The sequence below is a fragment of the Sminthopsis crassicaudata genome, chromosome 2 (genome assembly GCF_048593235.1).
Source record: "Sminthopsis crassicaudata isolate SCR6 chromosome 2, ASM4859323v1, whole genome shotgun sequence".
NCBI lineage: Eukaryota > Metazoa > Chordata > Mammalia > Dasyuromorphia > Dasyuridae > Sminthopsis > Sminthopsis crassicaudata.
This window is the reverse complement of record NC_133618.1, coordinates 607,636,805-607,650,165: the sequence shown is the minus strand read 5'-3', so window position 1 is coordinate 607,650,165 and position 13,361 is coordinate 607,636,805. Positions and strand designations below refer to the sequence as shown.

Below are 13,361 nucleotides of genomic sequence, written 5' to 3'. Positions count from 1 at the left end.
AAAGATTGGTGAGACATTTTTTTAAAACTCTGAGATTCTAGGGAGTGAGGGAAAAAAGACTCAACTACACATACCTGGATAATGCTGAGAATCTCATCATAAGTGTAGTGTTCTCCTTGGCAATTCACTAAAAAGTCATTCAGCTGTAATATGCCAACCCCACAGACACCAAGCGTGGTGCTTTCTATTCCAGAACCATTAGTCACAATACTAGCAGCTGCAATGGCATCAGATATCTGCCTCTGGTTGTCTGATAACTGTTGCCTATTCTTAATGAACAAGCCCAAGTCAGACACGTTCCTGGTTAACAAATCTAGAACAAAAACAACACATTAAACCTGAAGAGAAACACCCAATGAATTTCACAAAACTGAGTGAGAAGTTGAATTCACAGGTCATAGATTCAGATCTGGAGGGGACCTCAGAAATCATTTCATCTTATCCTCTTATTGTAAAGATGGGGAAATGAGATCCAGATAAATTAACTGATTGACATGAGGTCATCCAAGGAAGTGAGGGAGGGGGGATTTGCATTCAACCCACAAAATTATTAAGACTAGAATATTTCTTTTTAGGTAGTTAACCAAATGAATGCAGTGTTAGTTCTTTAAAACTCTAGGATAACTATAGGGTCTTTGGTCCAAATATTTCAATTTAGTTCAACAAACATTTATTAAATGTTACTATAAGCCAAGAACTGTGGGAAAAATAAACAAAATTGAACAGTTTCTGCTCCTTAAGAGCTTATGTTCTAGTGGGAATGCCTTGAAAACACCTGAATAGCAAAAAGTATGAGTCAGGAACTGAGTGAGAGAATGTTAGTTAGCAGAACATGGAGTCTGGCATTCAGTGAAAACCACTTATTTTTAAAAATATGTGGAAATTATCTGTCTGCCTCTTTCTCTCTCTTGTTTTCTATTTATCTTACTTTCACAATTTATCTACCTTATTAAAATGAAGTAATAAATTTGATTAAAATGAAATTATACATATTTCATGAATTGACAGAATGTAGCAGATGCTTAAGTGTTTTAACACTTGTTGTTCCCTCTTTCCCTTCCTTCCAATATGCTTAAAGAGAACAAAGAAATCATCTGGCCCGATCATGTTCATCATCCAAATAAGTGAAGCTCCCTTGAAAGAAACAGAAATAAACCTAGTTTCTTAGTGCTTTTTAAAAACTAAACGTCAATATTTATTATTGACTAATATGATCAGTAGTAAAAAATGAACAAATAAATGAGTATGAATTTAGTTTGCACTCCTATAATTAATGAATCCTTTCTTTGTTTTACATAAGGCCATAATGGTTTTGGGTTCATGAGAACATGTTTGAATTTCTACACAACTTAATATTTTGCAGCAAGAGAGAATACAGAATATTCCCATATTTCTGCTATATAAAAGTTCTTATCTGAGATCTGAGAATCACAGTGGATGAAAATTAAATAAATCAATAAGAACACTGGCCAAATTAAAAAATCATTATGACTAGATGCATAAATAGCTAGATAATTTGTAGAAACTGTGAAGTAATCCTAATTTAGCAAAATAATATCTTCAATTTAGTATCTGTGTTTGAATCTGGATACAATCCAAAGAAGAGCACAGGATCACAAATTTAGAGGTAGAGAGGACCTTAACAGGTCATTTGAACTTTGGCTCCATGCTTCAACTGTCTTCTCACCTTGGAGCATTATTCTATTCCTTCAGTCTTCCTTCTCCCATTGGTGAATTCTTCCTGGAACCTTCATTTTGGGAAGGAATTCAGCTTGTCCATGCTTCCTGGCTCAGCTTCTAGCTTTTGGAATTTCCACAACGTGCCTTCACATGGGTACTGCCTTCTCCCCCACCTTCTTTGCCTTTTGGGTGTACTCTTTCTTACTAGAATGTGAGTTCCTTGAGAATAGGGGCTCTCTTTCCTCTTGTTTGTATTTCTTTTCTCACCTTGATTAGCACAGTACCTGGCACACAGTAAATGTTTAAGGAATGCGTGCCGTCTGCCATCAGTGTGAAACCCTAACTTTTACAAATAAGGAAGCTGAGGCACAGAGAGATTATGTAAAACTGACTTCTAGGGCTTACACAGCTAGTAAGTGTCTGAGGTGGGATCTGGCCTCAAGTTTTCCTGACTCCAAGTCCAGCATCCTACAATGAGGAGCTTATAAAATGGTCCCTAGAAGGACCTGCTTAAAACAGGTTAAAAAAAGACTTAGTATTAAAAGATAATACTGTATGTAAAGTGCTTTGTTATATATATAATGAAGGAGGGTAAAGGGAAAGAATTTCTTACTCTTTCCACTGAGATCAAGATAAGGTGGTCTAGTGGACAGAAAACTAGAATTTGTGGAGTCAGGACAAACCTGGGTTTGAGTCTCCCCTTGGACACTTACCTGTTCTATTCCTCGACCAATCACATGAGGGCTTTCAAATTTCTGTCATCTGTAAAATAGGGAAAATACTGGCACGTGTCTCACAGAGCTATTGTAAGGGCAATGTGACAACACAGATCAGTACTCTGCAAATCTTAAAGCCCCATACAGATGCTGGCTAATATTATTATTACTACTGCTATCATTAAAGGCAGGACTTGGACTAGATATTAAAATCAAGTTCTTGAGTTTTCAAACTGACAGTGAAGGACTGTTTCATTCTTTGCATCTGCAACCTAAGTGCCTTTTAGGTATTCAATAAATGCTTGTTGACTGATTGGCTAATTGATGGCAAGGGACAGATTAAATAACATTTAAGATCTTTGCTGCTTATTATTCTTCAAATAATAATGACATTTATATAGCACTATAGAACTTGCAAAGTATTTGATTTCATGACCACATCTGAACCTTACAACATCCTCCTGAAATAGTATTATTACTATGATTCTTTTTTACAGATGATCTAGTTTACAAATGAAGAAATTTAAGCTCAGAGACATTAAATAATATGGTCATTTGGCCAGTAAGTATTAGAAATGACATCTGAATGCAGATATTTTTAATTTCCAGCATAACACTCTGTATTACATTCACATATATCAATAATATCTTGAATAGAATGTCTGGCTTTTTCTGTGAATTAATTAATAAATTTTAGCATATATTCAAATAAGGATAAGTTTTGTTATTTTGAAGTTTTAAAAAAAAATCAGAACTCACCTAAATCAGGCTGAAGGCCACTGGTATTTTCTTCAATTCTCAGGTTTGTATAGAGTGGGACAGACTCAGAGCCTGATCGACTGCAGGGTACAGCATAGATGTCAAACAGATCCTTAAGGTCCTTTCGACTTCGTACACTGAGAATAATAATAATAGTAATAATAATAAATGCTTTGTAATAAGTACTGCATAAAAGCTCTAATGTGGAAAGAGAGAAAAACAAATTATGTCCTACCTGAATGACTTGAACAGCTCTACAAATTCAACAAAACTCATGTTACTATCTGAAACCATGAAATTTTGAAATCCCTTCAGTCCACCTTTAACTCGGCCATGCCAACTACTGCTGCTCCATGTACTAGAATAAAGAAATTACTCTAATTATTCAAAACACAGACATTGTCATTTTAGCATAGATCATCTTTTAAATAGTCTTACTTTTTATTGATATCTCATGATTTCTAAATATACTCCTTCTTTCCAACCCAATGAGATAGACCCTGTAACAAAGATTTAGAAAAGAAAGGGAGAAAAAAAAGCAATTTGGCAAAACTAGTTAACATTTTATTCATGATGTAATAATTCACACCCATAAGTCTCCCAATTCTATAACAAAAAGAGCTAGATAATTTTTTCCACTTTTTTCCTGGGCCAACTTGCTCATTATAACTTACACAGTATTCAAGTTACTTGGGAGAATCTTTCTGTTTTATAAATATAAATATAGTCATATTTATTATTAAATATAGTTTTATAAATATAGTCATCTTATTTTTTGTTTCTGTTCATTTTAATCTATGCCCCTTCATAATTGTAATACAATATTATTGAGCCATAAGAAACAATCTCTATGTTGTTTCCAGGTCTTTTCTACCACAAAAAGTGTTATAAATATTATGGTGTATATGGGATTTTTCTTTTCAGCTTTGACCTGGTACATGTTTAGTGTAAGATCTTAGGTCAGAAGTATGGACAGTTTAAACAAAAATTTTATAGCATAATTCCAATTTTTTCCACAGTGATTAGATCAATTCACAGCTCTATCATCAGTATATTACGATCCTGTCTTTTGGTAATCCCTCCAACACTACTTTCAAATTTTATAATCTTTGTTCATTTATTATGCATGAGTTCAAAACTCAGTTATTTTGATTTGTATTTCTTTTATCATATTTCTTATTATTAATAACTTACAGCAACCTTTCAGATATAGGAAGTCAGTCCAGGTGGCATACAAAGCTCTCAATAATAAACATTTTAAGACACAATTAGAACAATTCTCTTAAAATAGAACTTCATGTATGTACCTTTGTGATTTGCATGCTAAAAATTCAAGACTATTTTATTATTTTTTAGTAACTTTTATAAAGAATTTGGCTTAGACTCACTTCTACCCTTTATTCTAAGCTAACCATAGTGTCTTCCAAAGTCATTCTTAGAGTAATTTTAGTATCTGAATTAAAATGTTGACAAATCCTGAAATAATAGAATTGATAAACATGTGTCATCATCTTTAGGCTAATTACAACAAACTGCTTATTATAGATCTTGCCTCCATCTAACAGTTACCTGAATCTTAGGCCATAGAAGGTGCTGAATATGTATGTGCTAAGGACAAATTATCTACAAGAACAATCATGAGTTCAGAAAATTCTGTCCATAAGCTCAGCTGTAAGCAACTTGGCTAATCGAGGCTCTCAAAGATTTAGAACCAGATGAGTAAGGAAGCTTTTAAGTGATTAAAGTACAAGAGTGGTTCATGCTGCTCAGAAAGACATTAAAATAAGAGATACCTAAGAGATACACACACACACACACACATTTTGCATCATCCCCTGGGTACATTTCTATAATGTCAGAATAGTCTATTAGCTTAATTTAGTTTAAGTTGCAATCTTTGGTCAGTCAGTATGAGAACAAACATTTGGTTTGGCAAAAATTATATTTGTTCATAACAAGATAGGAGTCTTATTTTCTTATCAGATGTGTGTTCCATGAATAGACCTCTCATCTTCACATCTCCCTCAATCTCCATAGAGAAAGAACTTAATACATTTGCTAAACTTAAACATTCTTATTATAGTAAGATAACGTAATGACAACATTAATTAACACTACATTTCTTCATGGTACCTCTAAGAGCCATGCTGCTACAGAACACATGCATCACTAGAAGTCGTTGAAACTTTTAAAAAAATTGCTCAGGTAGCACGGTTCTGGATTCCAATTCAATAGATATTTAATATTGAACATTTACAAGACACTTTATAATTTCTTAAAATTGTTTTAAACACATTATCTACTTTGAGCCTCATAACTACCCTTATGAAGGATCCCCATTCAATAGATGGAGAAATAAGGGCCAAATGCCCCATCCAGGATCACACAGTCTGAAGTCTTCTTCTACGTCCAGGCTTCATATTACCTCCCGATTGTCCTTCTTATGTTGTTTCTGCTTTAATGGTTACTTGGAGTTCTTTACCTTTTTTTTGGCTCCTCAAAGCCTGACCATCTCTTCCATAAAAGCCCCTGATGATCTCCTGCTTGATCTTCTCTCAAAGTCCTAGAACTTTTACAATATCGGACTTTGACAATGCTTCTCAGAACGCCCCCCCACCCTCAGCCTCTATGATTATTGTCAGCTGTGTGTCCTCCCAGTAAATCACTTTTCTAGGCCTGCCCCTTCTCTGCCTCTTTCCAAATCATCACCTGGCCTGTTTGAAGACTCCGGAGAAGAAACCCATCCCCTCTTTAGTCAGCCCAGCTCTAGACCTGCCTTTTTTGCACCTACTTGTTTGTTGCTTCTGGTTGTGTCCTTAGGGACTTCAACGAAAAAGAACATTAGCTTTTCCACATATTTACTTTTGAAATATTTTTAGACAGTTGTCATATGCTCCCTTCCCCCACAGATCTTTCCCCCCCCCCCCACAGTTTTCAGTTCCATTAACCAGTCCTGACATACCTCCTCTCTAGGCCATCAATGTCATTCCTAACATGGGTTACCCAGAACTGAACTGCATTTTCCAGATGTATGTGGCTCTCCCCCTCAACTTACTGACATACCAATGTCTCCTAATGACAAAATATGGTAAATTCATGCAAAAATGGCAAAGGTAAAAATAGATGATGCTCACTAAGATTTACCACAATCCACCTTCTTAGGATTTAAGAGATGAGAATTCAGAAGTCATACAATCCAATTACCTCATTTTATAATGGAGGAAGCACAGACTTAAAGCTATGAAGTAACTTGCTCAAGATTATGAAATGAATAATAACTTATATTTATGTACTGCTCTGAGGTTTGCCAAATGCTTCATAATTCATTATTTCATTTTTGCCTTTAAAGCAGCGGGGGATGCCACTATTATCCCCATTTTAAAGACAAATGTCTAAGGCCAGAGAAGCTGATTTGCCCAATGACTGCTGTAATGGTGTTTTCAGGAAAATATTGTGTCCTAAAAGTGAAGATTGCTGATGCTGCCTTCTCCTGAAGATGTGAAGTAATAGGATAACACTAAGGACTCAAGAAGTCAGCAATTAATTTCAGTGGAATAGGAATGAATTTTTTGATGTGTTTAACTAACTAGTCATGTGTTTTCAAATGAATATGTCAGTTATTTATGCACTGATTATCAATTTGACTGACATCCTCAAAAGGTTGTGTGGAAAAATTAGATACATAGAAACTACCCATTCTAAAAGCAGACAGTTCTCAGAAGAGCACAGGGCACTGATGTGTGGTTTTTATGGTATCTGAAATTTTTTTTCCTATTGAAACTAATCTTCAAAATTGTATAGAAGTCAATGGGAAAATGTAATTTAGTATTTAAATATTTTCTTAACACACTTCACTTTTCAAGAACATAAAAAATGTATAGTGAAGTGAGTCTTTGCTTTGGTTTTGGGACACCCTGAGACTCTCACCAATTATCTAAAAAAATTAAAACAAAACTTTTGATAAAAGCAAAGGCTTTTTGTTTGGACAGAGATAAATTTTTGGTTACTGAGAAATGTGCAAAAAAGAGCATCAATAAATGCTTTTTAAAAATTTACAGCAGAAAGCAAAGAAGTGCAAAAAGGGACACAAATAGTAGAATTGTTCCTGTCTTGTACAATGATATCTATGGATAGTGTTCTCTCTCTCTGTATAATGACTGTCTCTGTCTCTCTTTCTCCCCCTCCCCTACCTCCTACCCTGGAGTCAAGAAGTCTTAGTGTTCCATTTCCCCCCCTAGTTCTATCTCTATGATAGACTGGAGGACAATGGACAAAATGTTTCTCTAGGGCTTTCAGTTACACAGAAGGGGCTAGCCTACAATGGTAGAGGGAGTTTCCTATACCAATAAGTCCATATCATTAAGTCCATAAATCCAGTCCCTATCCCTGGTCCAATATACTTATTTAAAAAAAAAAAAAAAGAACTATGTGGATCAGAAGTTAATAATCCTTAAACAAATTTCTTTCTTGTTTTGTATACTGAAATACTTGTGTTTATTCATGATTAAGATCACAATGATAATAGCTAAAATTAAGTTAACTCATTTGAATACTTAAAAAATTTAAAATCAATGTTAGATTGATTTAAAAAGTCATTATGTATATTTGGATGTGCATGTGTACCTATATGTGAAATCAAATGAAATGGCACTGAATCAAGAATATTTTGAGTCCCAGGTTTAAAGTAAAATCAGATGATGTCATTTTTGCTATCACCTGCTATCACCTTTCTCATTTATAGGCAGCACTAGAATTTTGGATTTAGGATTCTCCAACCAGCAAATCTCAAAGCCTTAGTTGGTAAATCTCTAAGTTGTTTAAAATTGCCTTGTTCTCTTTTTTTAGTTTTTGGGGATTTCTTGCAAGAAGAGAAAGGTTCTCAAATTCCAAATACAATGTTCTTTCCATTTCACCACTCAATCTCCTAGTCACACAAACTATGAGAAGAATATTGCATATATTATACATATAACATACCTATAAGTAATTGTATTAAATGATTCAGAGAAATCACATGATTTATTTTGCATTATGAAATTAGGAATCTAGTTTATCTCTATCAATCTTTGTAGGTTAGTAAAATTAGTCTTAAAACATGATACCACAGGAATACAGAAGAATATACACTTAGGAAAATCAAGAAGCTTTTCTCAATGAAATAAATCAATAACACATGAGAATTTAGTTTTTAAATTTGTGAATTGAATTTCTACAGGGTCATCTTAAAAAGAACAATCTAAAAAACAAAAAATACAATTAAATGATATTAACTATTCTATTTTATAACAGAAAATTTCCTTACTTAGGTTGATTCTTATTTGAAGGTGACAATACAGGAGAGGAAAGTGGTCTGACTGGTGAAGCTGCTCCAGCAGCCAAGTTAGGAGATCCAGCTGTAGTCAAAGAATTGGCTCTCCTGGATGGCAGATTATTGCAAGGACTAATAATAACATTCTGATCTATAAAAGTATAGGAAGGAAAATAAAATAAATACTGTCACAGGTTATATATTTCCTTAATATGCACTTCATAATAATCCCATAATGTCAAATATAAAATCAGAATCCCTCTTAAAGGCTATCTTTAAATTTATATATTTTTAAATATGAGACCAAAGGGATTGATAAAACTTTGCACCCTTTGATGCAGGAGTGTCTCTATTGGGTCTGTATATCGAAGAGATTATTAAAAAAGAAAAATGACCCACATATACAAACATATTTGTAGCAGCTCTTTTTGTTGTCGCAACGAGCTGAAAATTGAGTGGATGCCCATCAGTTGGCGAATGGCTGAATAATTTATGGTATAAGAACTTAATGGAACATTATTGTTCTATAAGAAATGATTAGCAGGCTGATTTCAGAAAAGCCTAAATGTTAAAAAACAAAATCAAAAGAACATTGTACACAGTAACAACAAAAGATGTAGCCCTTTTCAACAATGAGATGATGCAAGCAATGCTAGTAAACTTAGGATGGAAAATGCCATCCATATCCAGAGAGGGGACTATGAACACTGAATATGGATCAAAGCATGGTATTTATTTTTACCTTTGTTGCTGTTGGTGTTTATTTGCTTGTTTTTTTTTTTTCTTTTGATCAGATTGCACAACATTGCACAGCATAAAAAATAGGAAAATGTTTGGAAAAATTGCACATTTAATCTATATTGGGCTGCTTGCTTTCTAGAGGAAAGGGAAGAGGGGGAGGGAGGGAGAAAAATTTGGAACATACAATTTTGCAAAGGTGAATGTTGAAAAATATCTTTGCATGTGTTTGGAGGGAAAAGCTGTTAAAAATTGAAATCAAGATTTTTGACAAGTGTGCTTTATCATCAAGAGAACATTTTCTACATTCAATAAAGGAAAGATAATGTAAGTTAATATAGTTCTAATGCAACTGTTAATTTTTTTTGTAAACTATATTAAATAGATAAGAAAACTTATTGGTCCATTTTAGTGAGATAAAGTACTTTTAAGGTAGCATAATAATACAAAACAAAATTTCTACTTATTATAAAATTAAAAATCAACTATGATCTAGATTTAGAAAATAAAAACATGGCTTTTACCTGATTCTTCTTGCTCATTAAGGTCTTGAGGATCTGAGCCACTGCGGCCACGGCACTCCTTATGCATTTTTGCCTTTCGTGTAGCCATCTCATCATCAGTAGCCTCTCCACTTTCACCCTGGAAACAGAGAATACAGAATATTTCTCTTCCTTTTCCTTGGAACCATGTCTAGTCTATCCCAGTTTTCCTTGCTGGACCACCCCTTGAAGCTTAGGTTTGAATCTTCATCATGGCTTTCCACAGTCTTTGCTTCAAAGGTGGACTTCTATTGCACAAGAAGAGGTAAAATATCCTACACTTGTGTTTCAAAATCTTTCTTTGAGATGTTCTTGATTATTCTGTCTCTTTATGACTGGGGCTGATTTTGGAATTAGAAGAAGGCTTGGGCTCAATTCCTGCTGTGCTCTTACTACTTGTATGACCTTGGCCAAGTGCCTTAACCTATCTGGGAATCAGTCTTCCTAAATCAAAATGAGGAGGACTAAATGATCTCTGTAATTCTCTTCCAGTTTTAAACCTATGATTCTATGATTCCCTATATTATAGTTATTTGTATACATTTTTCTCTCACTATCCATTCATTTTCTAAACCTCTTGAGAGTAATGTTTGTGTTCTCAAGAGAGTTTGGATCACCAATGTCTTTTTGCACAGATTATGTGCTTAATAAATGTTTAATAAATTGAACTGAATTGAATTTATAAAACAGGAAGTTTTGGAGATTAATTTCTTGGCGCAATCTGTAACAGCTTATAAGAATACTATTGTAATTATATTATTAGACAGACTTGTGCCACCTCCTTGAGAATCTAACCATGATTTATGAGATTGTTTCTAAGGGAAATAATATTAAGAGTTAGATTTTATGTATTTTTTGTTCCCAAAATATATATTGGAGTTAAAGGGAATGACTCAAAAATATGGTACACCTAGAGGAAAAATAAATATACTGCTTGATCTATATTTCAGACTGTCTCTTCCCATCATCACTTAACATCTTTTCCTCCTCTAAGGTTCACTCAATACAGATCTTCCTTTCAAAATTCTGTTGTTTATATAATGAGCCCCTAGATCATTTTGCCTAACTTCTTGAGGAGTTCAATATCTGTATTCTTCCACCTCTGAAAAGAGGGGAAGGAAGTGCTTTTTTGCAACTCTTTTCCCTTCTACCTCCAGCAAAATGTACAATTATTCTTTTTCTATCTCTAAATTTTATCTGTCCAATTTCTTGTTCTTTCTTCGCCATACAATGTAATATTCAATTTTCCTCATGTCTGAAAAACCCAAAATATACTATGCCTTCTCTATAATTCATTTTCTCCTGTCACCTCCATTTCTCAAATTCCTAGAAAAATTGTCTATATTTGATGTCTTTTTAATTTTCTTTTTTTCCCTAATATTTGACAATATGGCTTCTGATCTTTTTACCTGACTAAATCTGATGGGCTTTTCTCAGTTCTCATGCTTGACGACTCTAGCTTTGATATGGTTGACAACCCTTGCTTCCTGGTTATTTCTTTTTTCCCTATTTTTTTTAAGGACACTGTTCTCTCTTGGTTGTATTCATACTTGTCTGATGATTCCTTCCTTTTCTGGAACATCATTCTTATCCTGACCACTTATGGTGAGTATAATCCAAGGTTTTGGTATGAGTCTTTTCTTCTCTTGATAAACTTTCATCAGCTAATATAGGTTTAATCACTCTCTGCAGATGACTCTCAGATCTACATATCCAGCTAATGTTTCTCTTCTGAGCTCCAGTATTGAATTACCAACTCCTAACTAGATATTTCAAACAGGATGGCTCAAAGGCATCTCAAACTCATCATGTCCAAAACCTTCCCCTTAAACACACCTATCTTCTTTTTATATTATAACTTTTTATTGACAGAACATATGCGTGGGTAATTTTTACAACATTATCCCTTGCACTCACTTCTGTTCCAACTTTTTTCTTCCCTCCCAACACCCCCTCCCTTAGACAGTAGGCAGTCTCATGCATGTTAAACATGTTATAGTATATCTTAGATGCAATTTATGAACACACCTATCTTCTAAATGGAGCATTTAAATTCCTCTAGGTCATAGTGTTTGTTCCCAGCCTCAGAATGGTTTTCAATTCTTTACTCTTACCCTCTGTCTTTGGATATGGATATGAATGTGAATGTATATGTGATGTGAATATCCAATGAGTTGTCAGATTTTGTTGCTTTTTACCTATACAGTATTTCTTGCACCTGTCCTAGTCTCTCTATGTATTCATTTTGGGCCCTTATCACTTCTCATCTATATTACAGCAATGACCTCCTAATTGGTTTTCTTGCCTCTAATTTTTTCATATGCTAACCCAGCTTTTAAACAATGGCCAATATGATTTTCCTAATACACAGGTCCCCCTCCCTCCTACACAATAAATTTCAGTAGTTCCATATTATTTCTGGGATAAAATATAAACTCCCCAGTTTGGTGCTGAAAGTCTTCACAACTAAGAATCCAACCATTCTGGAGAGCAATCTGGAATTATGCCCAAAAAGTTATCAAAATGTGCATACCCTTTGACCCAGCCATACTACTACTGGGCTTATACCCCAAGGAACTACTAAAGAAGGGAAAGGGACCTGTATGTGCCAAAATGTTTGTGGCAGCCCTTTTCATAGTGGCTAGAAGCTGGAAGATGAATGGATGTCCATCAATTGGAGAATGGTTGGGTAAATTATGGTATATGAAAGTTATGGAATATTATTGTTCTGTAAGAAATGACCCACAGGAGAAATACAGAGAGGCTTGGAGAGACTTACATCAACTGATGCTGAGTGAAACGAGCAGAACCAGAAGATCATTATACACTTCAACAATGATACTGTACGAGGATGTATGCTGATGGAAGTGGATTTCTTCAACATAGAGAAGAGCTAATCCAATTCCAATTGATTAATTATGGACAGAATCAGCTACATCCAGAAAAGGAACACTGGGAAATGAGTGTAAACTGTTATTTTTACCTTCTGAATCCAATTCTTCCTGTGCAACAAAAAATTCGGTTCTACACACATATATTGTATCTAGAATATACTGTAATATATTTAACATGTATAAGACTGCCTGCCATCTGGGGGAGGGGGTTGGGGGAGGAAGGGAAAAAATCTGAATAGAAGTAAGTGCAAGGAATAATGTTGTAAAAATTACCCATGCATATGTACTGTCAAAAAAAAGTTATAATTATAAAATAAAATAAAAATTAAAAAATAAAATAAAAAATGAAAGTCTTCACAACTGCCCCCAATTACCTTTACAGTTTTATTCTACATTACTCTAGGCATATTAGCCTTTCTTCCTGTTCTTTTACCAGAGACTCAGTTTCAGTGGTTTTATACTAGTTAGACCCTATCTCTAGAGAGCACTCTTTTGGCCACACTTCTCAAAATCCCTAATTTCCTTCAAGGACCTTCCAAAGGAAGCCTATCTTGATATTCAACCAATTCTCCCCAGTTGCTAGGGTCCTTCCTGCCAAACTACAATACTTTCATTTTTAAAAAATATTTTGTAAATATAGCCACCAGTAGATGTATAATATGACTGTTGACTGACAAATATTACTAATAAACACTAACATCATAGCTAATGCCTATGCATTTGC

At 34.3% G+C, this 13,361-nt stretch overlaps 1 protein-coding gene across 7 annotated transcripts in view; it reads right to left on the bottom strand.

Moving 5' to 3' along the window:
• Positions 1 to 13,361, bottom strand: part of PLCE1 (phospholipase C epsilon 1) — a 337,489-nt gene that overhangs the window by 87,812 nt on the left and 236,316 nt on the right. For all 7 annotated transcript variants that reach the window (XM_074295914.1, XM_074295919.1, XM_074295918.1 and 4 more), the window contains exons 10-14: positions 9,726 to 9,843; positions 8,458 to 8,614; positions 3,391 to 3,513; positions 3,156 to 3,292; positions 75 to 313 (exon numbers count right to left, since the gene is read on the bottom strand). In XM_074295914.1, coding sequence (XP_074152015.1) covers positions 75 to 313; positions 3,156 to 3,292; positions 3,391 to 3,513; positions 8,458 to 8,614; positions 9,726 to 9,843 — 774 coding nt within the window. The remainder of the gene's footprint in view (positions 1 to 74; positions 314 to 3,155; positions 3,293 to 3,390; positions 3,514 to 8,457; positions 8,615 to 9,725; positions 9,844 to 13,361) is intronic.